The sequence below is a fragment of the Pogoniulus pusillus genome, chromosome 10 (assembly GCF_015220805.1).
Source record: "Pogoniulus pusillus isolate bPogPus1 chromosome 10, bPogPus1.pri, whole genome shotgun sequence".
NCBI classification, from domain to species: domain Eukaryota; kingdom Metazoa; phylum Chordata; class Aves; order Piciformes; family Lybiidae; genus Pogoniulus; species Pogoniulus pusillus.
Window position 1 is genome coordinate 20,358,189 of NC_087273.1, and position 26,482 is coordinate 20,384,670.

A 26,482-nucleotide genomic window follows, 5' to 3' on the forward strand; every position below is an offset into this window, starting at 1 on the left:
CTTTCTTCTCATTCAGCAAGACTCTGAGGGAAGCAGAGATCACCATTGTTTTCCTTTCACAACCTATAATCTAGTTCTTTTCACCAAAACATTCTAGCCTGCTTCAAACTAGTACAGGGAGATACTTGATTTTTTTTTAAAAATAAACTATACATTGAAATTCGATCATCAGACAGCAGCAGGTTAGCAGAGCTTTGGCTATGTCAAAGGGTACTACACGAATGCTTCTGAAATCCTGAAAAATTTCTTTGTTACACTGCAGAGACAAACTTGGGTAAATAGAGACTGTAAAATGAACTTCATTATACACTTCTGTCTTGGTTACAATTTAAATTCCCAGAGACTCAAACATATTTGATAGAACCAATAACAATTTTATAGAGTGCTCTTCCCTCTTCCACCTTCTTTCCCAGAAGAAAGGAATTAGATGTAGAGAGAGGAAAGGTAAGCATATCCAAATAAATAATCTCACTCTGATTTGGAAGATAAAAAAAGAAAGAGAAAAGTTTAACAATAAATTAAAAAAGGTATCTGAGGTGGGGAAGTTACAATGATATAGGGAAGGGAAAACAAATACAAAATGTGTAAATAAAATCCAATGTTGATGGTAATGGCTTTGTCTGCCTCGTGGGTGATGGCCACATGGTAAAACAAAGAGAACCAGGAACAGGATGGTGATGCTGGTAAGCAGGTGGGCAGAGAGTGCAGAAAGACCAAGAGAAACAGGAAGTCCCCATGCTTTTATAGACCTTTAGACAGAAAGGGGAGTGGGCTAACCATGAATCACCTGGTAGTGTTCAGGCCCATCCCCCTGGGGAGAGGTCAAGATGACCTGAAGTCAGGTTCAAAATCACTCTCCCTGGAGGGTTAGCACTGTACATTCCACCCCTTGGTTAGACCATTTCCACCTTCCTGCAAACAGTCTCATTTTCCACAGATAGGAAAATGTGTCCATGTATTCAGAGTTCTTAAGTCCTTCTTGGTCCCTGGCTGTATCCCAAGGCAATGTATTTCTCTGGTGCGGCTGGTGAGGTAAGGTGTGAGCAGGACAGGAGCATGGAGGAAGAATCAGGGAAACAGGAACAGTTCTTGTGGGAAACTCAGGGAAAAAAAATATTTTCCCTCTGGAAGGAAAATATTAGTAACAGCCTTTTTCTATAGGGCACCATGGAAACAAGTGTAGGTGAGATGGTTGTAGACATCTTCTGGAGGAAAATCAGGAACAGTCTTCTGCTGTAGGGCATCAGGGGAAACAGGTGCAGGGTTCTGTTGGACGGCTTGTTGTGATGATGTAGAACTCCTGGATTGATGCTTGTGTGGTGTGGAATCTGTTGGACATATTGTGGTGAGGGTGTGTTGCGGATGGAGTTTCTCGGTGCCTATGCCAATTTGGTGGAGGGGAGAAATTAATTAATGTGAGAGGGTATTTATAAAAATAAGTATATTTATTAATGTCCAATATTTCAACTCTCGCCCCCCCCAACCATTGAACTTTAATATTAAATTGTTCTTTACATGATTATGAAGACATTATGGGAATATATATATCTACAGAAACTTTTTAATAACTAGCAAACATTCAAGCTATTAACAGAGAGAGAGAGTTTCCCCACGGCTCAATGCCAGCTGAGGCCTTGTACTGTTTACCCAGAAAAGCTGAGCTGAAAACTGCTCTCTGCTTTATGGCAGAGGTAATAGAAATTACAGAGGCATCTACTCACAATTCTTATCAATTATTAATCACCCTCCGGGGCTGCGTCAGCCTATTGCAAGTGTCCAATTCTTCAGGATCTCTGCCTGTGGACTTTGAGGCTGGAATCCTCTGTCGTCAGGGGAAATGGCAGGCTCTGGCCTTACTGCTGCTGGATTCTTCTGGATGCTCTCTCCAGGGGTACGCAGGCAGGATCTCCAGGTGCAGAGGCAGGATTCCGTGCAGTCTGATCACGGGTCCAACACTTGCTTCTCAGGCCGATCGACCGCAGACAAGTGGGTCTGCTCCCGGCAACCCACGGCAATGGTGCACACCAGGCAATCATACAAAGGCAGGCATAAAACTTCAAGGAAGTACGCAAGTGGGCAGGCAGGCAAGCATGTAGCAGAGCTGCAAGTAATGTGGGGAAGGCCCTGCACATGAGCCTGTGCACCCCTATTTATCAAATGTGGGATGAGAGTTAATGGTCTCATTGGCCACTCGACTGAACCAATCAGAGTGGCAGTCAGCCGAACCCTACCACACTAGATAAAACCCACAGGCCTGGACTCCAGGTATGGGAATCACGTGGGCCCAGCACCAGGCAGGCCTGAGCTGGGTGCGTGGGGACTTACACAATCAGGTGTCCCTTTGTTCTCGTTTACCCCTGGTGCAGGTAAAGAGACATGTCCAGGCAGAGCAGGCATAAATAAGCCTGCTTTCAGGCCTACAGGCCCTTCACAACAGAGTGTAACTAGAAAAACCAACTTATAACCACTTATAAACTATAAAACTATTATTACACAACTATTATACAACTATGATACAAGATTACATGGAACCAACTCTGAGATTTAGACGTTCTCAGCTAAAGTGTGGTTTCTCTGTGGAACACACACAATAGTACCAGTTTCAAGCATTACCAGTATGTGCAACCAGAACCCTCTGCAGGTACCACTCCTTTGATAGGTTTGCCCCCATGCAGTTTTCTTCAGTAGATTCCTTTCACAGAACACAGGAACTCCATCTCCCTCAACTATGGGCAATAGGGGAGACTGAGCAGGACTAGCTCTGTTGACTGATACCCTGCTGTTCACCAGCCAGGTGGCTTCTGCTAGGTGTTTCTCCCAGTTTTTTAAAGTTCCACCCCCCATAGCTTTCAGAGTGGATTTCAGCAGGCCATTGTGACGCTGCATCTCTCCTTCAGCTTGTGGGTAGTATGAGATGTGGTAAACTCACATGATCCCATGTTCTTTTGACCAGTTGCTTACAAGGTTGTTCTTGAAATGGGTCCCATTATCTGACTCAATTGTCTCCGGGGTACCGTGTCTCCATAGGATGTGACTCTGCAGACCCAGAATGGTGTTCTGGGCAGTAGCATGAGGTACTGGGTAGGATTCCAGCCATCCAGTGCTTCCCTCCACCATGGTTAGCACATACTGTTTGCCACTAGAAGATCGAGGCAGAGTGATATAATCAACCTGCTAGGCCTCCCCATACTCCCATGTACCACAAGGGTTTCATGTGCTTAGCTTGCTTTATGGCAGCACAGATGTCACAATCATGGATAACCTGAGCTATGGCATCCATGGGTATGTCTATGAACCTGTCACAGGCCCATTGGTATGTGGCATCTCTTCCTTGGAGGCCAGAAGAATCATGACCCCACTGAGCTAGGAACAGTTCACCTTTGTGTTTCCAGTCCAGGTCTATTTGGGAGATGTGGTCAGCCAAGTCAGCTTGGTGGTTGTGCTGTTGTTCTTCAGTAGCTCTGCTCTTGGGGATGTGAGCACTGATGTGTTTGATTTTAACTGGTAGTTTGTCCAGGCATGCAGAAATATCTTGCCAGAGGTCAGCAGACCAAATAGGCTTCCCTTTTCTCTGCCAGTCATTTCTCTTCCACTCCTTCAACCCCCCCCCCCCATAAGGCATTTGCTATCATCCATGAGTTGGTGTAGATGTAGAGCACTGGACACTGCTCTCATTCTTCAATGTCCAGGGCCATCTGGATGGCTTTTACCTCAGCAAATTGGCTGGATTTGCCTTCTCCGTCCCTTGCCACTGCAACCCTGTGCGTAGGGTTCTAGATGGCAGCCTTCCATCTCTGCTTGCTGCCTACAAGACAGCAGGATGCATCTGTAAATAGAGCATATCCCTTTTCCTCATCAGGAAGGTCACTGTATGGAGTGGCTTCCTCAACATGGGTCACTGTCTTCTTTTCTACTGGTTTTCTGAAGTCAGTGCCCTCTGGCCAGTGTAATGAATTCCACAATGCCAGGGTGCTGGAGGCTCCCCAGCTGAGCTCCCTGAGTTATTAGAACCATCCACTTACTGCAAGTGGCATCCGTCGCATGGTGTGGAGTTGAACCTTTCCCTTTAAACATCCAAGTCAGGACTGGAAGCCTTGGAGCTAAAAGGAGTGGTGGCTCTGTCCCAATCACCTCAGAGGCAGCTCTAACTCCCTCATAGACAGCTAGGATTTCCTTCTCTGTAGGGGTATAACAGGCCTCTGAGCCTTTGTACGCCTTGCTCCAGAACCCAAGTGGGTGGCCTCATGTTTCACCAGGAGCTTTCTGCCATAGGCTCCAGCTAGGACCATTCTCACCAGCTGCTGTGTAGAGAATGTTCTTAATCTCTGGGCCGGATCGAACTGGTCCCAAGGCCATGGCATGGACCACCTCTTGTTTGATTTGATTGAATGCCACCTGCTGTTCAGGTCCTCACTCTAAGTTATTTCTCTTCCTTGTAATGTCAAAGAGGGGGTTCACAATTTGGCTGTACCCAGGAATGTGCATCTTCCAAAAGCCCACAAACCCTAGGAAAGATTGTGTCTCCTTCTGGTTAGTGGGTTCCACCATAGTGGCCACTTTATTCACCACATCCATTAGGATATGGTGCTGGCCATCCTGCCATCGAACTCCCAGAAACTGGATTTCTCTGGCAGGCCCTTTCACTTTGCTCCTCTTTATGGTAAAACCAGCATCCAAAAGGATATTAATGATCTTGTCACCCTTCTCAAAGACCTCCTCTGCTGTCTCACCCCATACAACGATGTCATCAATGAATTGCAGGTGTTCAGGAGCTCCACCCTTCTCCAGTGCAGTCTGGATGATGCTGTGGCATATTGTAGGGCTGTGTTTCCACCCTTGATGTAGTTGTTTCCAGTGGTACTGGACTCCTCTCCAGGTGAAAGCAAACTTAGGCCTACATTCCTCTGCAGTGAGGATGGAGAAAAAGGCATTTAGCAATGTCAATTGTTGCATACCACTTGGCATCCTTCGACTCCAGTTCATACTGGAGCTCAAACATATCAGGCACAGCTGCGCTGATTGCAGGAGTCACTTCATTCAGGCCTCTGATGTCCACAGTCAATTGCCATTCCCCATTCTCCTTTTGCACTGGCCATATTGGGCTGTTGAAAGGAGAGTGGCCCTTGCTGATGACAAGCTGCTTCTCCAGGCGGCGAATCAGCTCGTGTATGGGTAGCAGGGAGTCTCTGTTGGTGCAGTATTGACTGTGATGAACTATATGAGAAGCAATGTTTAACTTGACATCCTCCACCTTGTGGGTACCAACCACGGAAGGCTCATCTGACAAGCCAGGCATGACAGACAGCTGCTCTTTATCGGCAGTCTCTACAGCTGCTATGCCAAATGCCCACTTGTTCCCTTTTGGGTCTTTAAAATACCCTTCCCTCAGAAAGTCCATCACTAGGATGCAAGGTGCATCAGGACCAGTCACTATGGTGTACTTCTCCCACACATTCCTGGTAAGGCTTATCTCAGCCTGCAGCACAGTCAATTCTTGTGGCTGCCCTTCGACTCCTGAGATTGTGCTAGTTTCTGTCCCACTCTGGCTGGAGAGTATCAGAGTGCATTGGGCACCAGTGTCTACCAAAGCTCAGTACTTCTTGGCTTCAGAAGTGCCAGGCCATTTCACAAACACATTCCAATACACTCTGTTGTCCCTGTTCTCCACCTGGATGGAGACAGGGCACCTCTAATACTTAGCACTGTGACCACATGAGGCACATGGACCTGAATTACTGGCAGAACAATCCCTTGGGCGAGAGAGTTCCCTGCGGGACACTGGGGCAACCCCTCTTCTGGGGGAGTTATTCCCTGGGTTTGCACCCTGCAGTTCCCTCACTCTGGCCCATAGAGCTGAGGTGGGCTGGTAATGTCATTTGTCCATGTTTTCCCCATGTTCACACAGTGTTCTCCACAGTGAGCCCCTAGGTGTCCCCTGTCTGGCTTGGACTGGTCTCCTACGAGGAGGAGTACGATGGTGCTTGTTTCTAACAGTTGAGACCTGTTCAGAAGATGAAAAGTAATCATCCCCTGCCTTCCACATTTCAGAGACAGAGGCCTTAAGCTCATTCATCTCTTGGGTAAGGGTTTCTACAGCTGAAATCAGACCTTTCTGGAGACACTGTCTTCAAACTGCCTCAGGTCATTAACAAATTCATGGACCATTGGAAGATTGTTGGGGTCTCTGCCCAAAAGTAGCCCTCCCAGTGTGTGTGCGTATGTGGAAGGGGCACCTTGGGTCAATTTCTTTAAGAGGGCTGGCTTCACTGGGATATCATCTGGGTCCAGAGACAGTTGGCCATCTCCATATATTACGTCTTGTACAGCCATTTGCCTCAGAAACATGATCCCCTCTTCCATATTAGCCCACTTAAGGGGATGGAAGATCATGTCATCCTTGGAGGGGTATCCGTGTCTCACAGCTGTGAGGAGTATGGCCCAAAGTGTGTGTGCGCACCATCCAGCCTCCCCAGCTCTTTATCTGTACCCCCATCCCTTGACAAGGACCCCAACTGCTTAGCTTCCCTCTGATCTAAATCCACGGTTTCTACTCCTCCATCCCAGCAGCTCAAAAGCCAGGCTAAAGTAGATTGCCCATTAGCTCTGGCATGCTCCTGCCTTGTCTGCCTGATCTCCTTCCTGGGCATTGAGATGACCAGTACCACTTTGCTTTCAGATCCATTCCCTTCTTGTGCTTGTTGCTCGGTGGTGCTGGTTCCTGCAGAGCTTCCTTCCACTGGATCCGCATCTGGGAAAGGGCTTGTCTTTTGTAACTTAGTCCTGTGGGTAGTGACAGGGGCAAGAGCCGTCACTGGCTGTGGGGGTTGAGCTCGGGGGCGGAGGTTGGAGCGGGAACTGCCACATCATGGCCCGCTGGGCTGGTCCTGCAGCTACAGCCACACCAGCAAGCAAGTACTGGGCAGGCCCCCTGCTTATCTCTTTCCCAAGGGTCCTAATGGCCATGGCCAAACACGGCTTGCATATGGTCCAGGCAAAAAATGCAACAAAACTTCCCAGAACCAAATTTAAACACAATGAAAATATTGTTAGGAAGTACCATCTTTCCCCCAAAATATCTGGACCTTCTATGTCCCAGCACACATTCTCAGAATTGTTCCATGTTTCAGAAGCATTCCCAAAAATAGTTAAATTTCAAACAGAATTCAGAAAATATGCATAAACCCACATAGGCAAATTCTTAGAACATTCCCAAACCATATCAATCATTATCCAGAAAACATGATAACTTGTGAACTTTAAAATCCATGACCAAAATAGCCATCCAAATGCTTGGATTATTAAAACTCTCAAAACATCCATTTTTAACTTCCAAATTTTTTCTAAATAATATCTAGCCCCACGTTGAGACACCAAATTAATTGTCTCAGCTCTAATTTAAATTCCCAGATACTTAAATATATTTCATAGAACCAATAACAATTTTATAGAGTGCCCTTCCCTCTTCCTCCTTCTTTCCCAGAAGAATGGAATTAGATGTAGAGAGAGGAAAGGTAAGCACACCCAAATAAATAATCTCACTCTGATTTGGAAGTTAAAATTAAAAAAAAAAGGAAAGTTCAACAATAAATTTAAAAAGGTATCTGAGGTAGAGAAGTTAAAAAAGTATAGGAAAGGGAAAACAAATACAAAATGTGTAAATACAACCTAATTTTGGTGGTAATGGCTTTGTCCACCCCATGGGCGATGGCCACGTGGTAAAACAAAGAGGAACAGGATTGTGATGCTGGTAAGCAGGGAGAAACCAGAAGTCCCCCTGCTTTTATAGACCTTTAGACAGGAAGGGGAGTGGGCTAACCATGAATCACCTGGTGATGTTCAGACCCACCCCCGGGGAGGGGTCAAGACGACCTGAAGTCAGGTTCAAAGTCACTCCCCCTGGAGTGTTAACTCTGTACAACTGCTGAGTTTCTTACTAAAACTATGTCATCACAGTAACTTATATGCACTTCTGGTTTTGTGTGGCCTGAGTGCACTGCTTGTGCTGTCATTAATTCTCTTTTCCTGTAATGCTGAAAGAATACAGGTTTGGGCTCTTCAGGTTTTCATTTTTGTTTTGAGTTCTCAGGAGAACACTTTGGACTCATATTTTGTAAGGACATATGGTGCAGATGTTCAGTGGATCCTTCTAGCCTGCATAAGTTGTCTGTTATGCTAACTGACTAGACTACATGTCTTCTTGTCCTTATTCACCTGTGCTCTTTAGGAAAAACCTTCATCTTTAAATGCTCCACCCTACTGTTTTTCACTCTTCACCATTTCATTTTTTTTCTTCTCACTGGAATGGTCTGCTTCCAGAAAAGAGCAATAAAAACAGAGCATAAAATGCAACATAGATGTCCTTCATGATGCACTTTTCCAAGAATGATTGAAACAAAACATCACACATCCAAATCTCTTTTTTTTCCCCTCCACTCTGCACCAGAAGATGCCACAAGGTCAGCTCCCTGACACAAGCACCAGCTCTGCCCATGCAACCTGAGAGCAAGTCACCAGAAGGTTCCCAAAGCTAACTCTTGGATCTTGAAACAGAGATCAACAAGCCTTTGAAATTTCAGTTTGGCAGCCTGAGCTTCCCATGTCAAAAGGTTATGAGCACACTTCTGTGTCTCAATGGATTTTATGGCACCACCATCATCCATTATTAATCTGAAATCACTTTCTGCCTGAGGCTGTTATGCAAACCTATCCTCCAAACAGATGCAGAGCCTAGTAGTCCTCTAACTTACATTAAATGCCATCAAAGTTGTATTATATTTGTATGTCTCTGAAAATTAGCTGTTAGATAAGACAAAATTAATTTGTTTGGTTTAGCCAGAAAAATTGGCCAATGAAAATGGATAAAAACCAGCATAATATCTCAGCTGCTATTTGATTAGGCTGCCAACTTGCATGACTGTAATCACCTGATACAATTCCAGGAATCTGAACTGCCCAAACAAAAAAAGATAACCTGTCAGAGATCAAGGTGAATATTATATGCATTTCAGAGCTGTAAGGACAGAATGTAATTGAAGTAAGACTCCAATGAAGGGAATTTGTGGATGTAGGGAGAGAATCATAGCACAAGTGTGAAAATGTTTGATGTGCAAGAGTTCCTGCATATATACACCTAGCTATGTCTCCAAACTCTACATTAATTACTGGCCAACATGAGCAAACACTTTGCCTAGGAGAGTCAAGATTCAGTCAAAAGGCAAAACAGTGCCTGAACAAGACAATACTGAAACTGTTATATATGGTTATTCTTTGCTTGTTTGAGAACCTATGTGTTTGCTGTAGTTCATGATCTTTCTTTTACCAGTACCAGCAACCATTTTTTTAAAAGGTCATAAATTACATTTTCATTACTCACTTCTACAGACAGAAGTGAATTCCTCCCAGTTCATTATAATCACTCCACATATGTAAGCAGTATTGCAGAAAAATGTCTGAAGGGGAACTTAAAGGTCGTATTATCCGTCTCTTAGTACAATGAGTTCATCTGGTGTAATTTCTGTTCTTTGTTAAGCCTATCTAAAAGACAGTTAAAAAAAATAAATGAAACAAAACAAAACTACCTGAAGGGAGGTTGCAGCCAGGTGGGGTTGGTCTCTTTCCCAGGCAACCGGCAACAGAACAAGGGGATACAGTCTCAAGTTGAGCCAGGTTAGGTATAAGCTGGATATTAGGAGGAAATTCTTCACAGAGAGAGAGATTGGCATTGGAATGGACTGCCCAGGGAGGTGGTGGAGTCATCATCCCTGGAGGTGTTCAAGAAAAGACTGGATGAGACACTTGGTGCCATGGTCTAGTTGACTGGATAGGGCTGGGTGATAGGTTGGACTGGATGATCTTGAAGGTCTCTTCCAGCCTGGTTGATTCTATAATTCTATGCTATGAAAACAAACAAACACAAAAACCAACACCAACCATTTTCATGGGGTTTTTTTTGCTTTGTTTTATATGGGGATTTTGCTGAGTTTTGGTTGGTTGGAGACTGTTATTTAATCAATTTCTTCCAGTGAATCAAATCCCTAGCTGATACTAGGGCTGGTAGAGATGTTAGTGACTCACCTAAAGACAATCTCAAATTCTTTCCTTTCTCTGCTTCAGATGAAGGCCTGCCACCTCAGCACTAAGCAGAGTGTTTTGCCTCCCCTTCAGTGAATTTTAAAAATGTAATCTAGACAAGTTGGAGAAAACATCAACGTCTACAGGCTCTTCAGGAGAGACAAGCGAGGAAAAAGGGGTGGAGAGGTAGCCCTATATATTAGGGATGCTCTGGTTGTCATGGAAGTAGAGATTAAGTATGATCAGGTTGAGTCCCTATGGGTAAGAATCAGGGGGAAGGCCAGCAAGGCTGACATCCTGGTTGGAGACTGTTATAGACCATCCAACCAGGAAGAAGAGGTTGATCTATTATTCTTTAAGCAGCTGGAGGCTGCCTCAAGATCACTTGTCCTTGTTCTTGTGGGTGAGTTTAACCTGCCAGATATGACCTGTGACTTTAACTCTGTAGAGAAAAGGCAGTCTAGAAGATTCCTAGAGTGTATGGAGAACAACTTCTTATCTCAGCTGTTACATGAGCCTATCAGGGGTGCAGCCCTGCTTGACCTGATGTTCACAAATAGAGAAAGGCTGGTGGGAGATGTGGTGGTCAGAGGCTGTGTGAGGTCCAGTGACCATGAAATAATAGAGTTTTCAATATACGGTGAAACCAGGAGGAATATCAACAAAGACTCCACACTGGACTTCTGAAGGGCACACTTTGGTTTATTTAAGGAATGGACTCAGACAGTTCCTTGTCTTTTGGGGCTGTGAAACAGCCCTTAAAAACAAAGGGGTCCAAGAAGGTTGGATGTGCTTCAAGAAAAAACTCCTGAAGGTGCAGGAACAGGCTGTCCTATTGTGTCGGAGGATAAGCCGATGAGGGAGACAGCCAGACTGGATGGGCAAGGAGCTTCTGAAGGAATTAAAGAAGAGGGTGCACCACCTTTGGAAAAAAGAGGAAGTATGCCAGAAAGAGTTCAAGGATGTTGCTAGGTCTTGTAGAAAAATAACGAGAGAGGCAAAAGCTGATTTAGAAGTTAGGCTGGTGACTGCTCTTAAGAGAATAAAAAACATTTCTATAAGTATATTAATGGCAAAAGAAGGGGCAAGGACAACCTCCAATCCTAATTAGATGCAGAGGGGAATATAGCAACAAAAGATGAGGAAAATGCAGAGGTACTTAACACCTTCTTTGCCTCAATCTTCAATAGTGGGACAGGTTGTCTCCAAGACAACTGGCCTCCTGAGCTGGCAGATGGAGCCAGGGACCATTATAGTCCCCCTGTCATCCAGGAGGAAGCAGTAAGGGAGCTGCTGAGACACTTCGATCCTCACAAGTCCATGGAACTAGATGGGATCAATGCTAGGGTGCTGAGAGAGCTGGCAGATGAGCTGGCCAAGCCACTCTCCGTCATTGGTCAACAGTCCTGGCTCACTGGAGAGGTCCCCAAAGACTGGAAGCTGGCCAATGTGATGCCCATCCACAAGAAGGGCCAGAAGGAGGAACTGGGTAATTACAGACCTGTCATCCTGACCTCAGTGCCAGGCAAAGTCATGGGGCAGGTTGTCTTGAGTGTGATCACAAAGCATCTAAAGGATGGTCAAGGGATCAGACCCAGCCAGCATAGGTTTAGGAAGGGCAGGTCCTGCCTGACCAACTTGATCTCCTCTTATGATCAGATTACCCGCCTGGTGAATGTGGGGAAGACTGTGGATGTAGTCTACCTGGACATCAGCAAATCCGTTGACACCATCTGCCACAACAAGCTCCTGGCAAAGCTGGCAGCTTGTGGCTTGGAGAGATTCACTCTGAAATGGGCCAAGAACTGGCTGGAGGGCCATGCCCAGAGAGTGATGATGAATGGTACTGCATCCAGTTGGCAGCCAGTCACTAAGAGTGTCCCCCGGGGATCAGTGCTGCACCCAGTCCTGCTCAATATCTTTATTGATGATCTGGACCAGGAGATTCTGCCATCAGTATGTTTGCAGATGACATGAAGTTAGGAGCAGGTGTTGAACTGTTGGAGTGTAGGATAGCCCTGCAGAGGGACCTGGACAGGCTGTATGGGTGGTCACAGGCCAGTGGGATGAGATTTAGCAAGGCCAAGTGCAGGGTTCTGCACTTTGGCCACAACAACCCCAAGCAGTGCTACAGGCTGGGGACAGAGTGGCTGGAGAGAAGACAGGTAGAAAGGGACCTGGGCGTACTGGTAGATAGTAGACTGAACATAAGACAGCCGTGTGCCCAGGTGGCCAAGAGAGACGGTAGCATCCTGGCCTGTATTAGGAACAGTGCAGTCAGTAGTACCAAGGAGACTTTTCTTTCCCTGTACTCAGCACTGGTCAGGCCACACCTTGAGTACTGTGTCCAGTTCTGGGCTCCTCAATTCAGGAGAGATATTGAGATACTGGAACGTGTCCCGAGAAGTGCAATGAAGCTGGTGAGGGGCCTGGAACACAAACCCTATGAGGAGAGGCTGAGGGAGCTAGGGTTGTTTAGCCTGGAGAAGAGGAGGCTCAGGGGTGACCTCATTGTTGTCTACGACTACCTGAAGGGAGGCTGTAGCCAGGTGGGGGTTGGTCTCTTCTGCCAGGCAAGCAGCAACAGAACAAGGGGACACAGTCTCAAGTTGTGCCGGGGAAAGTATAGGCTGGATGTTAGGAGGAATTTCTTCACAGAGAGAGTGACTGGCATTGGAACGGGCTACCCAGGAGGTGGTGGAGTTGCTGTCTCAAAAGTGTTCAAGAGAAGACTGGATGAGGCACTTCACAGTATCACAGTATCACCAAGATTGGAAGAGACCTCATAGATCATCAAGTCCAACTCTTTACCACAAAGCTCAAGGCTAGACCATGGCATCAAGTGCCATGTCCAATCTTGCCTTGAGCAGCTCCAGGGACGGCGACTCCACCACCTCCACGGGCAGCCCATTCCAGTATCTAATCACTCTCTCAGTGAAGAACTTTCTCCTCACCTCGAGCCTAAATTTCCCCTGGCACAGCTTAAGGCTGTGTCCTCTCGTTCTGCTGCTGGCCACCTGAGAGAAGAGAGCAACATCCCCCTGGCTACAACCTCCCTTCAGGTAGTTGTAGACAGCAATAAGGTCACCCCTGAGCCTCCTCTTCTCCAGGCTAAACAATCCCAGCTCCCTCAGCCTCTCCTCATAGGGCTTGTGCTCAAGGCCTCTCACCAGCCTCATCGCCCTTCTCTGGACACGCTCAAGCATCTCAATGTCCCTCCTAAACTGGGGGGCCCAGAACTGAACACAGTACTCAAGGTGTGGTCTAACAAGTGCAGAGTACAGGGGCAGAATGACCTCCCTGCTCCTGCTGACCACACCATTCCTGATGCAGGCCAGGATGCCACTGGCTCTCTTGGCCACCTGGGCACACTGCTGGCTCATGTTCAGGCGGGTATTGATCAGCACCCCCAGATCCCTCTCTGTCTGTCTGCTCTCCAGCCACTCTGACCCCAGCCTGTATCTCTGCATGGGGTTGTTGTGGCCAAAGTGCAGCACCCTGCACTTCGAGCTATTGAACGCCATCCCCTTGGACTCTGCCCATCTGTCCAGGTGGTCAAGGTCCCGCTGCAGAGCCCTTCTGCCCTCCAACGCAGCCACATCTGCCCCCAGCTTGGTGTCATCCGCAAACTTGCTGATGACTGACTTGATGCCCTCATCCAGATCATCTATGAAGATGTTAAAGAGGATGGGGCCCAGCACTGATCCTTGAGGGACACCGCTAGTGACTGGCCACCAGATGTTAAATAGTTTAATTTATTTGATTTCTTTCAATTCAATTATCAATATTGGACGCCTTTCAATTCAAATGCATCTGCATTTTATCCCTGCCTGAACCCTAGCCCTGAGGTTATGGGCTTTTTTTGGGGTACCTTAAATAAATTACTGGCATAGAATAATTAAGAGTTAAAGCAGGACCACACACTAATTCAGACAGAATTTGCTAGTCAAGACTGTAAGACCCTTACTGATGTGGTGAAGCAATTGAGAGATATTTTCATGCCAGTTATTTGATGGCAGTGGTGATAGGTGTACAGAGGTATGACATTGTGTATGCACACCAGTGTAGCTCTTAAAGAATTCATTTTTTCGTGTGTTGACACTTCCTCAGAGACACATTAGACCACAAATTAATTTGTCACAAGAAAGAAAAAAATGTATCATTGCTTGAGCTATGTTGGTATGGAGATCAGTTGTTTGCATAAGAAAAAGTCTCTTTGTCTATGAGAGGCCAAATTAAGAAGCTGAGCATTTAGAACAGAAGAGAGATGCATATCAACTATGTAACATTGACATGCAAGGCTCTTCATCAATAAGGCAAATATTTACTGTTTTAGAATAAATCGTAACAATTAACTACATTAAAAAGTCATTTTAACAACCATCCCCTTTGACTAACTTTTCCATCACTGTTTAGCAAGGCCACAAAACAGCTGAGTTTCATCTTTTGGGAGCATAAGCAAAATCAATTACAAGATGATATCTGTTTGCTATATCTCACAAATGAGCAGCTTCTGTTCACACTTATACTGCATGGTTACTTCACAGGAAAATTGCTCCTCAAGCAAACTATCCAGCTTAGAATTTTGCCAGGGCTGTGCAAGAATGTCAAATGAAAAACTGGCATAGGTTTCAGTGTAGAACCTTGAGTTCTCTTTTATGCGAGCAATAATCCATTTCTGATGCAGTCTGTGTTGTGAACAACAAATAATCCACTTCTGACTTGGTCTGTGTTGCCTCCTCACTTGTGTTTTGAATTAGCTGTTGATTTTTCAGAGTTTTACTTTGTTTTCTGGTTTGCTCTTTAGCCACTGGAGATGGCATATAATCTAACTAACCCTAGCACTGATGCAGAGGCAGAACGAAACAACTCTATGTGTTTATGTTAATCTCTTTAGAGACCAGAATTCTTTGGATTAAAAGCAGCAGACATTCAAGTACAGTCTTTTCCACACCCAGAAACAACTATAAATCTGACTAGAAATCCTAGAGCATTAAAGGAAATGCCAAAACAACTCTCTACTAACAAAGAGTGTGTTTCAACTGCATAAAATCCTTTCCCACGTGTAAAACAAATAATTTTGTCAGTTTAGGGCAAGATTTAAAGTGTGAATAACAAAATAACACATGGCAAATTAGGTCAAATTTTAAATATACTTCATTTACCCAGCAATAATTCTCCCTGTAAATGAAATTGAGCAAGACAAATTAAAGATGATGAAAAAAGTATCAGCCATAATGAGATAGGTCAGAACTGCCATAAAATAATTTAAAAGCTATCTGTAAAAATTATCTGTGTGTCCAAGTGCTCACAATTCAAAAATCACAGCTATTAAAACAAAATTGCTTTGCTTCTTTTCAGTGACTAGCCAAATTTTAACATTTTAAGTTGCTTAACTAAAGCAATATAAGCAGCTCCTAAATGGTATATGACAATCATATTCCCGCTTCAAGGTCTCCTAACTAGAGCTAAGAGAATTAAAGGGCTGGGTTTATAAAAGATTTCTTCATGCAAATCAACATCTAATTCAACTAATATATTTATTTAGTATGGATGATACTCTAGTGACTCCCAGCAACTGTAGCACTTGCTATTTTCTCTTGTTCACCCCCAGACAGAGGAGCACAGTCACCCAGGGCTCACATCTTTCAGCCAAACCAAAACCACAACCTGAGTAGAGAACTGAGCTGATTTGAATTGGCAGCAAATGTGGCAGAATGCAGAAAGTTGTTAATCCCCCATTAAGCGCCTTGAAGCCTTGGGTCTATTATAAGTATAAAATCTAAATATCTAAGCAAAGGATGTTTGGTTTCTTGACAAGTCCATATTTGTCACTGGAAGGATTTTTCAGATTAATAAATAGCTAAAATCTAGTTTACCTTTGGAAACCTGCTCTGAATCATTATTACGATTAGTATTTGTACTATTTCTGTCAACAGTACAGTTAACAGAGTAAAATCAGTCTCTGGACTTACTCCATGCCTCAGCCACTGACAGAAATCTCAGTTACAACTTTCAGGGCCTAATTCCAAAATTTGGATCAAAAACTGAAATATAGTAGGAAATCAGAAGGTACAAATCAAGAATAGGTGACTGGTTCTTTGTCATAACCCCTTAGCCAATAAAAGAAAAGTGGAAAATGGTGGACTCAGAATACCCTGAATTGGAAGGGACCTGTGAGGAACAAAAGTGCTCATCTTCCTTTTTGCCATGTTACATTCCTACATGATACTTAAGCACTTTTACTGCTACACCTTTCCAAGGCTGAGTAAAATACAAGTTGCATACAATACCTGGGGTCGAAACACTGTTTCACTCAAACATATTTCAACTTTATGTATTTATGCATTTATGTATTTAATAAGCTGCCATGGTAGTGGAGTCACCGACCCTGGATGTTTTTAAGGGTCATTTGGATATGGTTTAAAGTGAATCTTGTTGAGTAGGTTATAGGTTGGGAATGGTGATCCTGAGTGGCTTTTCCAACTTGAATGTTTCTGCAATTTTGTAAAGAAATCAAATTGAAAGTCTGGAAGTTGCTTTCTCAAGTATTTCAGCTATATCTACTTTTATGCGTATCTATGCACAGTGAAAGGCAGAAAGTAGCTTCCTTCCATTCTAAACAAATTTCATTTTTTCTAGAAACAGTTTTAGGCACAAATCTGAAGTGAAATGGAATTTCATGCTTTGCACAGAACAAATTCTGTCACAGCAGTTTTGTGTCCGACTCAATTCAACATTTCAGACTACAATTTCCCAACTTCTCCTTCTGAAAAATCCCATTCTCATAACACTAATTACAGTTTTGAAATTAAACACTGGGACAGCAAATGTGACTCTTGTTTTCAGGACCAAGTTATCCATTTCCAAATCTTTTAAATTTCCCCTTATTCTTAGATGTTTCAATACATATAAAATATGACATTTATGTATTAAAACTGCTGAAAGGCTGGGAATCATAAGCTTGCTTCCTTCCCAAGCTATTTTATAACTCATTCTGAATCACTCAGGCATAGAAAGTTCTTTAACTGGGATTTGGAGTGAAAAAGAGCTAGATGCCCTCAAGAAAGGACTTCTTGTTGGGGTCAGGGAACGAGAACCGCTGCCTCTATGCACATTTTGAAGATTGTAAATGTAGATAAAGAGCAATTTCACTGCTGTTGTAGTTTAAGGGTTACTAGTTATTTCAGATAATCAATCAAATTAGTGAGAAGTACCAATAGTACTAGAAGGAATTATCAGAATTAGAAGCAGAGATGATGAAGTTTGTAAACAAATATTTATATTTTTAAGCATGTTTTAAAATAGTATATACATATATATCATCTTCCACTCCAATTAATGTCTGTAACACCCAGAGCTCAGGCAACAGCCTGTTGCTGACACAAGAAAACAAGAAAAAACAATTACCCAGGACACCTAACCAACCATGCAGAACTGTGCCTTGACCACATACTCAGAAAATATACCTCACATACTTAAGAAATCATAAGCACACTCTGTAAGTATTGCATTTATTGCTGCATAGATTAAAAGCAAATAGTAACAATAAGGGAAAGAAAATTTTCTTAAATTCAAAAGAACTATAAATTACATATGTAGTGAAGTTTATTTTTTCCCAGATATAAATACACTTCTAGCAACAGTTATCCATTTCTAAACTGTTAATGCACTTAACACTAACCATCTAGAGATCTAAATGTATCCTTCTACAAGTATCCAAAATCCTGACAAGGAGCCAACCAGAGGTGTTTACATCAACTACAGCTGATACATAGTTCATGTTCTTCTCACATGTGCATACTGAAGGGACAAGAGGTAAGACCTTCAAGATATTAAATTCCCCTTAGGCTCAAGTTAAAAACCAAAACAAAACAAATGAAAAAAAAAAAAAAAACCAAGGAGTTAAAAAAAAAAAGTTTTTACTGGAGCACTCCAAACACTAGACCAAGTTGCCCAGAGGAGGTGGGGGAGATCTTGACCTCTGCAATTTCTAAAGCTAAACTGGGCAAGGTTTTGAGCAACTTACCATAATTTCAAGATTGACCCATCTTGAGCAAGAGGTTGGACTTTGAACAACTTTCTCCAATTCTAACATAAGTTTGACACTCATGCCAAAACAATGCAAACAACAGCATCCAGGACAATCTGAGAAGAGAGGTCATTCCCTTTTTAGAGGTAAGAATAAAAAAACAGTAATAATAATCACCTTTCTTCAACTGATCTGATTTAATTTACCCCAGAGAGCTTCACTGGCTAGTATGAAAGTCTGATTTTTTGCTTGACTTTATTTATAGGAACTGCTACAGCAGAACATATTTTTTTCACCTTTTTTCTACCCATGACTTACATAGTCCTTGTACACAGCAGCTTCAGACTACATTTTGCTGTGAGAATTACTGGAGAAGAGAGTGACATCTAGCAGAGTTAGACATCTCCACAGCAGATGAGGTATGAAGTTGGTTACCCTATGCATTTGCAATCACAGAGGTGATGTGGCACCGCAATATTACTGCGGCATCAACACAGCACATCATCTGAATGCTTCATGGTATGATTTGGATCTCTCTAATTGTCTGTTTCTTGCTACCTCTCAAATCTCTAAGTCATCTGAATGCTTCACCAGTAAGGATTTTACATCAATGCCTGGATCAATGATAAAAATATAAAGTAGTCCTGGCCCCCAGGAGACCTTCACAAAAATGGCATTTCTCATTGATCCCTCCCTATTAGTGACTTCATTTTGATACCTGTCAGTGAGCCAGTCTGTGACAGTTTGGGTGTCACCCATCCCCCACACTTTGGAAATCACCCAGACTAGACTCAGCCAGCTCTGGAAATTGAATGAAGCTTTATATTTACAGCTTAGCAATATACATACAAGCAGATATTTACAGTATATGCAGTTATATACAGAAATATACAAGGTAAAAGGTAATACAGAAACACAACACCCTTCCCAGAAACCTGAGTACCCAGGAAGGGCTCCCAACCACCCTTCCACCTTCTGCCACCCCTCTCTACCTTACCCCAGACGTTGCCTTGTGCCCAAGGAAGAATGGAGGGACAGCCAGAGTGGGTTAGGAAGCAGGCAGATTAATTAGGTTAGGTTAGAGAGAGAAATGCATCTCAAAGCCCAGACAGAGAGCAACTACCTTATCTGTGTTTGGGTTCTTGCTCTTATACCTCTCAGCAAGCCTGTGAGTGAAGTAGACATCACCATTGTTTCCCTTTCACAGCCCATAATCTATTTTTTTCTCACTAAAACGTTCTAGGTAGCTTCAAACTAGCACACAGTCTTTAATCAATCTGCTGTTGTGATGGTTTGGGTGTACCCCCCCACACTTTAGAAATCACCCAGACTAGTCTCAGTCAGCTCTGGGAATATAAATGAAGCTATTTATTTACAGCTAGCACAATATACAAGCAGATATTTACAATATATACAGGTACATACAGTAATTTACAAGGTAAAAGATAATACAGAAACACAACTCCCCTCCCAGAAACCTGAGTCCCCAGGAGGGGCTCTCAACCACCCCTGCACCTTCCCCCTGCCCCTCTCAACCTTACCTCATGTCATGGAGGGGTTTCTCTTATTCCTTCTCTGTTAGGGGGAGGTGAGAAATCAATTTGAGGTGGTGTTAATTTTTTATAAAATTATTTATTAAAATTAATATTTACAAATTTGTACCACCCCCAACCACTATGTAATCAAGTTCAATGTGCAAGATTATGAAAATAGTTGGGATATATTTACAGGGATTGGATTATTAAATGGAAATATCAAATTATCAACAACTATAGACAGAGAGAAAGATTCCCTTAGGCTTAATGCCTCTTAACAACTATACTGTTTGCCCAGCAAGGGCTGAAACTGTGTGTGCTCTTAAGACAGAGGTAACTTATATACAAAGGAATTAAAGCTTGCTTAAATGTGTTGCTCTTAATTATTAATCACCCTCCCGGGATTGTGTCACAGTGTGTGCCCAGTATTCGGGTCTTAGTGAAGCTGGAATCTGTCCCGGCTTGCAGGAGAGTGATAAGTGTTCCCAGTCTCTGGAGTAAACAGGATTTCTCTAACCTTCTCTCCTGGAGTGAAATGGTCTCTGCCTCGGTGCTGCTGCTTCTGGATGCCGTACGTGTCCAGGGATGATCAGCTGGCAGGATTTCCAGGTGCAGGAGGAGGATTTGTCCATGTAGCTTCTGACACGGTCGTCTCACAGCTAGCAGGCTGTGTTTGTAGGTTAGCAGACAGTCTGAAAGATCTGCTGAGTCTAGATCTTTCCAGACTTACAGGACAGCTGGCAAGCAGTGTGCTGGGCTGCAGGGAGACTTGAGCTCCATAGATAAATGCAAGATAGCAAGCCAGTATGTACAGCTGCTCTAGGCTTAAGCAGGGAGCTCTCGGCTCCCCGTATATGTATGAAATGCAGGTGTGCATGCGCTCCGCTTCTCAAAGGGTTCACAGACAGCTTAACTGCGCCTTGAGATCAATGCAAGAGGTCTGAGCCTCAGTAACGTTTGCAAGAGAGTAAGGCCCTGACTCTGTGTCTAAGCCATGCAAGCAGGTCTGTGCTGCTATGTGGATCAGAGAGCTGAGCTCGAATCTCTAAGTCTGAACCTCTGAGCGCTCTGAATGCTCTGAACACGTGGTACTCCTTTGCACCCCTCTTTATAGACTCTGAGACGAGATTCGTGGCTCATTTGGCCATCTAAAGTGACCAATCAGGCTGGCGGTAAGCCAAACCTTACCTTAATAGGCAGTAGATGTTTGCCTGGACCCTCCCAATCGGGGATCACCTGGGCAGACCCCAGGGGTACACGGACTGGGTGTGTGTGTGTTACACAACCTGTTTATTGCCATAGGTCTCTAGCAGAAAAACATGTCCAGGCATGTAGAGGCATAGGGAAGCCTCAGTTTTGGGGCTGCTGCCCCTCCACCACACCTCAGTCCTAAAGAAGAATAGAGGTTAAGCCAAGGGGTTAAGAAGCTGAGTGGAAGGTGAGGTTAGGGAGCTGCAGCTCAGTCAGAAGCCCAAGCCAGAGTGCCTCAAAATGGCGAGAGTGTTATCTAATGTTTTCGTTTCTTGTTCAGCAAGACTCTGAGGGGAGTAGACATCACTGTTGTTTTCCTTTCACAGCCTATGATCTAGTTCTTCTCACCAAAACATTCTAGCCTGCTTCAAACTAGCACAGCTGTGTAGCCTGTTAATGCTACATAATGCAGTGTTTTTAAATCAAAATATTATGTCTTACTAAATTAAATGTCTCAGAGAAATGAAACTGTCTAAAATTGACACAGCTGTCTATATCAGCCAGACCTCAAACTCTTCTGAAAACAAACAGAAGCAGATTTGTTTGGAAAGAAGCTCCATACTGACTTGAGTACTGGGTTTTGGGCCCCTGTGGTAGTTTGGGAGTTCCTCCCCTCCTCAACTAAATTAACCAGACTAATTCAGCTGGCTGGAAGCTAACGAATGAAGCATGCACAAATATACAAGCATACATATATAATATATACAGACATTTACAATTATTTATAAGTTAAAAGTTATAAAGAAATTCAAAATCCCTCACAAAAAGTCAGACTGCCCAAGAGGAATCCAAATCAATCCCCCTCCTTTCCCCCTTTCACCTCTTATCTCAGAAATAACCAGCTACATCTCCATATAGCTTATGTGATAAATATGCAGCAACCCGAGGTGAGAAGACAATGAGGAGTTTGGAGGAAAAGGTAATATCAGGTTTCATGCAAAGGAGTTAAGTCAAGACGCAACCAGATACACAAATTGAAGGAGAAGTAAGAAGTGAGTGCCTTATCTTATATTTTGACTATTTATGTTCCTCAACAGAACAAATGAGTGATTTAGACATCACTATTATGTTTCTTTTCACAGCAAATGATCTAATTTCTCTCATTAAAATATTCCAATTAGCCTCATACCAGCACAACCCCTCACTGCAAGAAAGACTGAATTGATGGAAATTGTCTGGAGAAGGGCAAAGCTGGTGAAGTCTGGAAAACAAAATTTATGAGGAGCAGATGAAGGAGGTGGAATTGTTTAGTCCTGAGAAGGAGAGCCTGTAGGAATCCCTTAGTGCTCTCTACATCTACCTGAAAGGAAGTTATAGTGAGGTGGAGACCAGTCTCTTCTCCCAAATAATGAAAGATAGGGTGAGAGGAAATTGCCTCTAGTTACACCAGATAAGTTTGAGGTTGGGTATTAAGAAAATTCATTATCAAAAGAACACGCAGGCATTGGAACCAGCTGCCCAGGAAGGTGGTGGAGTCACCATCTCTGGAGGTGCTCAAAGGACATGCAGACATGGCATTTTGGGACATGTTTTCATGGGCACACTGGCATTGGATTGGCAGTTGGATCTTAGAGACCTGTTCTAACCTTAGCGATTCTTTTGACAAGGCTAATGGTATTTTTAGTTTCTAAGTCTTACTTCACAAAGTCTCAGAATAGCCACTTCATTATTCTACATCAGATCAGCATCCAGCTAATGGTTTACAGTTCCACTGACTCATTCTTTTTAACCAGCAAACTATCGTGTCTGTCCTTTATATCTTTTTGTCAGCTTTCCAAGAAGCACAGATAAACACCAGGGCATGACTGGGTTCCTCAAGTCCTTACTTTCTCATGTGATGCATTTTTAATGTTTATAACATGCTTTGCCAAGTGTGCTGTCCTCCTCCTGGGCCTTATGGCACATGGGCACAACTCTGTAAAAAGCCATGTTTGATAGGGAAGGGGAGCTTACTCAAAGGACTAAACAAAAGCAACTTCTAAAGCAAATCCATATAAACTGAGAAGAGCTTCTACTCAGGAACTAGCTGCAAAGCAGTGGACTGATTTTTCCTCAGGACTTGTCATGTGGGCTTTAGAAACAGCTCACAGATGGAAAATTCTTCCCTGTAATCTCTAAAAGGATCCTTTCACACTCCCAACATACACACTTTGTCTCTCTTGCCAAAACTGGTGGAAATACAGGGTGACAGAGTTATTTTTCCCAAGTCACACAATAGATTAGTATTTTATCAAGAATAAATACTTATTAATAGTTCAGATCATAAAGCTATTCATTCTCTTTCATATAGTTATAGACACTTAGTCATGTTTAATAGAAAGGATGTTTAACCTGAACCATTAACATAAAAATGAGAGTATTTCAATAACAATGTTCATACAACACAGCTTCATAGAGACCAGTACAGTAGCCATGCTTACAGCTGCTATTAGATTAAAAATATCCTGATGCTTTCTTAGGATCCTTTATGTATTTAAGATACAGAAGAAGATAAACTCAAGAAGAGGAAAACAGAATTTAGGTATTTATGCAAAAGTAAGAATTAGATTTCAGTGTTCACTTTGCCTCAGGTATACTTTAGGGAAATGTGTGACATAAATATGCATGCATTTGTGCAAACAGGCAGAAACCCTATGCACCACTTTACACTGTAGTTTTCATTTTTAAATGAAGTGAAGGAAGAGGAACGTCTTTTTGTTATTCCCTTTGTCTGCAGCACCACAAGAAGGATTTGATTTTAGAAGTTATTTGACTCTCAAGGAACTGCAATGTCCTCATTTAACTGTGCCACTGGGAGCCATCAAAACTAATTCTGTCAGCCAGATTGGTAACTTTACACCCTACCTATTGATGGCAGGAAGTTTGGGTCTCCACTGACTGTCTGTGATTGCTCTCAGCACTGCAGCTCCAGGCACCTGTTTTCAAGACCATCTTGGCAACTAACAAGGTCTGAGGTGAGAGATCTCTCCCAGTATAAAAGAAAAAAAAATATATATATATAGTTTGCATTGAAACAGCTTTATGTAACACTAGATCCATGCTGAGCAAGAGAGGACAGTATAGCCAGATGGACACTTCCAGTGTACAAATCAACTGCAGTCAATTAACCAAAGGAAACCTTCAGCAGACGAACAGTCAGGTGACAAAGGTCTGGGGATCATGGCACTGCTCCACTGTAGCTTTACAGTTTCTTTTTCCCTGGCAGGAAATTATGTACCAAACTAGGTTCTGAAATCAGCTTTGCCCACTTGGCCTCTACTTCACTGCGTATGTAATGGGAACAAACACTGGGAACATCTGTTTAGGACACTTGTGTGGACTAAGCAGTACATTTGAGGTCAGTACAAGATTTTGGTCTAAACCTCACCTGCTGTTTGAGTCAAGCAGTGGGACATTTCCAGGTGTTAGTGAACTGGATCACAAATAATTTAATCTGCTTTCTTGTATACGAGACACGTTTTAAAATTTCAGGTTTAAGAAACCAGTGTAGTGTCTACTGTGTGTGTGTTCAGGGTTATAAATTGTTGTACACCGCTGAAGAGGATTTCTTCAAGTTAATCTTGCAAAATATTATATTTAAATTCTTCAATTTTTGTCCCCAGAAAGCGACTACTTTTAAATAATGTTGTCTTCTCCCACCGATATACATCCAACACATAAATGAATGCCCTTCTAGCAGTCACCTTTATACACAGGACACTGAAATCTACACATCTGTCACCACAGTTTTGGGGCACAGACCGGTCTTTGACAGTACTAAATGCTTACACATACTCTCAATCCCTCCTTTGTGTGAACACTTTGATCCAAATCTTGGTCTTTGAACTGCATAACTTCCGCATCTCAAAGTTTAGTTGAGATTTAACTGGCACTTTTTGGGTAATCTGAACAAAATTAATGTGATCCAGTGAATGTTTGAATATGAACAAATAATAATTAATATTCATGCTGTAAAATTAATATTAATATCTCAATATTAACCACAACAATTGTGCATCAAGAAATTCACTGTGGCCTTCAAGGCTGCAGGCAGGTTACTCCTCCATTGTTTTACCAGATAAACTCCCTCCTGAGAGTCACAGGATGGGAGAGAAAAGAGAAACATTTACCTTTTCTGCCCACTTATAAAGTGATAGCAAGATTATGTGGTTTAATAACAAAATTACAATTTCCAGGATCCACTTCCTGGACCTCTCTGGTCCTTATGGAGAACTCTGTGGCTTTCTTAAGGGGATCTGAGCCAAACCACCATATGGGCATCTCCAAAAACCCTTAAAAACTTTAAATACCTGAAGTTGAAATGCTAGCTCTTGAATGGTTGAAAGCCAGTCTAAAATTTACTAGCAGTGGAATTAATACTATAAGACTTTTCAAATAATCTTCCATTATCAAAGATCATAGAAGTTAGCAGTTGGAAGGGATCTCTGGAGATCTTCAAGTCTAACCCTTCTGTGTTGTGGAGGCAGGGAATTAATGTGGCCCAGTCAGGAATATATATAAAAATATAATTATTTTATTTTCCTGAAACCTGCCCCCAAAACTCTATACAGATATTAAATTAGTTTTAATTAGCAGATTCATTTTGATTGAGAAAATCTTACAAGGATACCATAGATACATTTGACTATTTTAGAAGTCAGGAGATGGAAAGGACAAGCTACTAAACATAGCATTCCCACTATTAATCAGGCTGAGCCAAAGTTACTCACACATGAGTTAGGCTGTTGTGGTGAATAGTCCCAAAGGGCACAAAATGGGCTTGAGCATGTCCTGTCTTGTCCACACATATTTACCTACCTGTCTGCATTGCAGCCAGAGGTGGGAAAACAGGACAAAAGAAACCCAAACAGCCTAGTCTGGTTCAATCTGATTGCCTGAGAGGGGTTTCATAAGGCCCACGCCCCTGTTGTGTGCAAGGCATATGCACCCCCCATTTTTGGAAGAGAGCAGCCTGTGGGTTCTTCCTTTTTTGGGTCTATTTGGGTGATTGCCAAAGGTGGTTGGGTGATTATGTGGCCAATGAGACCACTAGCCTCGGCCATTGTCCTATAAAAGGGGGTGAACAGGTGAATAAGGTGCTTGCGTGCTTGTTCATTCCTCGCTCACCTGCTGCTCACTCGACCACCACTTCAGCCACCTCAGCTACCTCAGCCAGCAGCTGATTCCACTTTGCAGCCCACGTGGAATTTGCCACAGGACTTCTATTGAATGTTTTCCTGCATATGTTTTGGGCCACAGACATTAATACTGAGGATTTAATTAACCTCACAAGCGGTGAATTAAGCCGCCAGACTCTCTATCAAAGACATTTCTAAAACCTTTAAAAATCCCGTTATATATAGACATTCTGTAAAATAGTTCTGCTAATCGCATCCAAGAACTTGTATGGATAGTTGTAAGTAAGTTTGGGAAGTTATTTTGTGTACATTAATAAATTATTTAATAACTTTTGAATTGGCCTCATTGCATTTCGCCCCAAACTCAGATTTCAACTAGCCCCCTTCATAACAGCTGTCTGGGAGAAAGGGCAATCCAGATGCGTGTCAGCACTTTCTCTTTCAAAGGACATCTGAGGCTCATTAGCTTTCACAAA

The 26,482-nt window shown here is 43.0% G+C and overlaps 1 protein-coding gene across 1 annotated transcript in view; it reads left to right on the top strand.

Moving 5' to 3' along the window:
- Window positions 1–6,865: 6,865 nt before the first annotated feature.
- LOC135178932 (uncharacterized) overlaps window positions 6,866–26,482 on the top strand; it is a 69,378-nt gene continuing 49,761 nt past the window's right edge. Inside the window, exons 1-2 of the mRNA XM_064150355.1 lie at window positions 6,866–6,912; window positions 11,262–11,914. Of these exons, the coding sequence (XP_064006425.1) occupies window positions 6,866–6,912; window positions 11,262–11,914 (700 nt within the window). The remainder of the gene's footprint in view (window positions 6,913–11,261; window positions 11,915–26,482) is intronic.